Raw genomic sequence first — 2,924 nt, 5'->3', positions numbered from 1 at the left:
GTTAATTAACCTTCTCATTTTAACGAAAAATAAAATAATGTAAAATAACTTCAAAAACTCACTAATTTAATGTAAATCAAGCTTTATGCAAATTAAGTTTAATTTGATGTACAAAATTGACTATTAAATAACTCTGTTAAAGTCAAAGCGAGCATAGTTTATGATAATTGACATAATAAAATACTTTTCTCAAATAAAAACTTATCAAAAGAGTAAAATTTTACAAATTTAAGGTGAATATTGCAATACTAATCTATATTTAAAATGTAATTTGATAAAATTTAAAATAAAAATTGATACACGTTGAAATTGAACTTTCCATTTTTTTTGTTACCAAAAGATAAAATCTAAATTTTATTATTCGAAAACTTGGAAAAACTTAAAATTACACAATTAAATTATACCAACTTAATTATCTTTTAAAACAAACATATTTATTTTAAGAAAATTTTATAAGATAGCATAAATTTAATATATATTAGAAAAATGTTAAGAGTTTTTAATTCTTTCAAAATATAGTTTAAGTGTACGTACGTTATATTACTTTTAAATTTGATTTTTTGGGAATTATGGTATTGTTATAAAATTTAAAACTATATTTGAAAATATATATAATATTGAGTTATCTCTTATAATTTTGTAATTATCACCTTAATTATCCCATTATTCATTATCAAGTCTTCAACCCATGGACGGATTTTGGTGTTTGGGAAGGAAACCCATTCCTAACTATCTTAGGAAAAATTTGGCTATATATTCTCCCATTCAGCTTTTGATTTTTTTCACATTCTTCGATCTCTTCTCTTCCCTTACGTTCATATTTCCTATTTCCTCTCTTCAATTTTTAAGATGGCCGGCGGTGGTTTCGAGCTCAATGGTAATCAAAGCGGGTCGATCAAGAACTATCCTGGAGAACTCACTTTTTATGTGTTGATAACATGCATTGTTGCAGCTATGGGCGGACTCATCTTCGGTTACGACATTGGTATCTCAGGTATCCAAATGATTTTTTATGTAGGGTAGGCCCAGCTTAAGGTATAGGCGAGTGAGATGTTGGCTTCTAAGGCCTAAAAACTCACGACACTTAAAATATAATATGAGGACTTTAAAAAAATTAATTCAATATTAGAATGAAGTAACTTTTATAAATTTGTTATGGTAATTAAAATCTATGAAAGTTTGATAATATACCAAAAAACGACTGCATGAAATTTAGGCACTCAATTTATTAGAAAATAATGTAGAAGAAGACCTCGTATAGAATTGCTTTCTTCTACCGTTTTGACTCACTCCATTGTTTAATAATTTATTATTTAATTTTTGGTGAATTGATCAGGTGGCGTCACGTCAATGGCTCCATTTCTGCAGAAATTTTTCCCATCTGTTTATGAGAAAGAAGCTTTGGACACTTCAACCAATCAATACTGCAAATTTGATAGTGTTGCCCTCACCATGTTTACTTCTTCTCTTTATTTGGCTGCACTTTTGGCTTCTTTTGTAGCATCTTGGGTCACCAAAACCTTCGGTCGTAAAAAGTCTATGCTTCTCGGTGGCTTCGTATTTTTGGTTGGTGCTGCCATTAATGCTGCAGCTCAAAACATCGCCATGTTGATCATTGGTCGTATTTGTTTGGGCATTGGTGTTGGATTCTCAATTCAGTCTGTTCCACTTTATGTCTCGGAGATGGCTCCTTCTAAATACCGAGGCTCTCTGAATGTTGTTTTCCAACTATCGATTACGATCGGCATTCTAGTGGCTAATCTTGTTAATTTTGGTACTGCCAAGATTCATGGCGGATGGGGGTGGCGCGTGAGTCTAGGCGGTGCGGGAGTGCCTGCATTATTCATCACAATCTCAGCTTTGTTTCTTCCCGATACTCCAACTTCGATGTTGGAGAGAGGTGAAGTTGAGAAGGCAAGAGTCATGCTCCAACGTATCCGCGGCGTGTCTTTGAAGGATGTAGATGCAGAATTTCAAGACATCGTGGCGGCAAGTATTGCTGCCAAGGCAGTTAAACATCCATGGAGGAATTTGAGGGAGAGGCAAAACAGACCACAATTGGTAATGTCTGTTTTAATACCATTTTTTCAACAATTGACTGGGATCAATGTTGTCATGTTCTATGCTCCTGTGCTGTTCAAGACTATTGGATTTGGGGACAATGCTTCTCTTCTTTCATCTGTCATTACGGGTGGTATCAATGTTTTGGCAACTTTTGTATCTATGTATGGTACGGATAAATGGGGAAGGAGGATTCTTTTCTTGCTCGGTGGAACCATCATGTTCATTTTCCAGGTGATTAAAATTTTACTATTTCAAATCCCTTTTATTTTTTTTTTCTAGAACGAAATTGGGCAAAAAGTATGTTTGACCAACAATAATTGTTCAAAAGCTTTTTCTAATCCATTTGATTCTAATAAACATCGCATCATTTGTAGGTTTTGGTGGGTGTGTTCATAGCTTGGAAATTTGGAGTTTCTGGTGAGGTTGCTTATTTACCCAAGTGGTATGCTGGTATTGTGGTATTGTTTATTTGCATCTATGTTCAAGCCTTTGCATGGTCTTGGGGACCTCTGGGATGGCTAGTTCCAAGTGAAATCTTCCCGCTTGAAATTCGATCAGCTGCCCAAAGCGTAACGGCGTCGGTGAATATGTTCTTTACCTTTTTGGTTGCCCAAATCTTCCTCACCATGCTTTGCCATATGAAATTTGGGTTGTTCTTCTTCTTTGCGTTCTTCGTGGCTGTGATGACCATATTCATCTATTTCTTCTTGCCGGAGACAAAGGGCATCCCCATTGAAGACATGTCTTGTGTTTGGAGGCAACATTGGTTCTGGAGTAGATATGTGTCTCAACAACTTACTAAAGTTCGACCTCAAATTTAGGACGAGGATATCACAACCCGATTACTATCATTATTTTTC

At 34.7% G+C, this 2,924-nt stretch overlaps 1 protein-coding gene across 1 annotated transcript; it reads left to right on the top strand.

Annotated features, from left to right (window-relative positions):
* The first annotated feature begins 728 nt into the window (after nt 1–728).
* On the top strand, nt 729–2,924 carry LOC148208236 (sugar carrier protein C-like). The gene is made up of 3 exons (XM_088119816.1): nt 729–994; nt 1,337–2,295; nt 2,439–2,924. The coding sequence occupies exons 1-3, from the start codon at nt 850–852 to the stop codon at nt 2,883–2,885; spliced, it is 1,551 nt and encodes a 516-aa protein (XP_087975942.1). The 5' UTR covers nt 729–849; the 3' UTR covers nt 2,886–2,924.

Source organism: Momordica charantia (genome assembly GCF_013281855.1).
Source record: "Momordica charantia cultivar OHB3-1 chromosome 11 unlocalized genomic scaffold, Mcharantia_2.0 BLBB01000011.1, whole genome shotgun sequence".
Taxonomy (NCBI): Eukaryota; Viridiplantae; Streptophyta; class Magnoliopsida; order Cucurbitales; family Cucurbitaceae; genus Momordica; species Momordica charantia.
The sequence above is the reverse complement of the archived record's forward strand: the minus strand, read 5'-3'. Positions and strand labels throughout refer to the sequence as shown.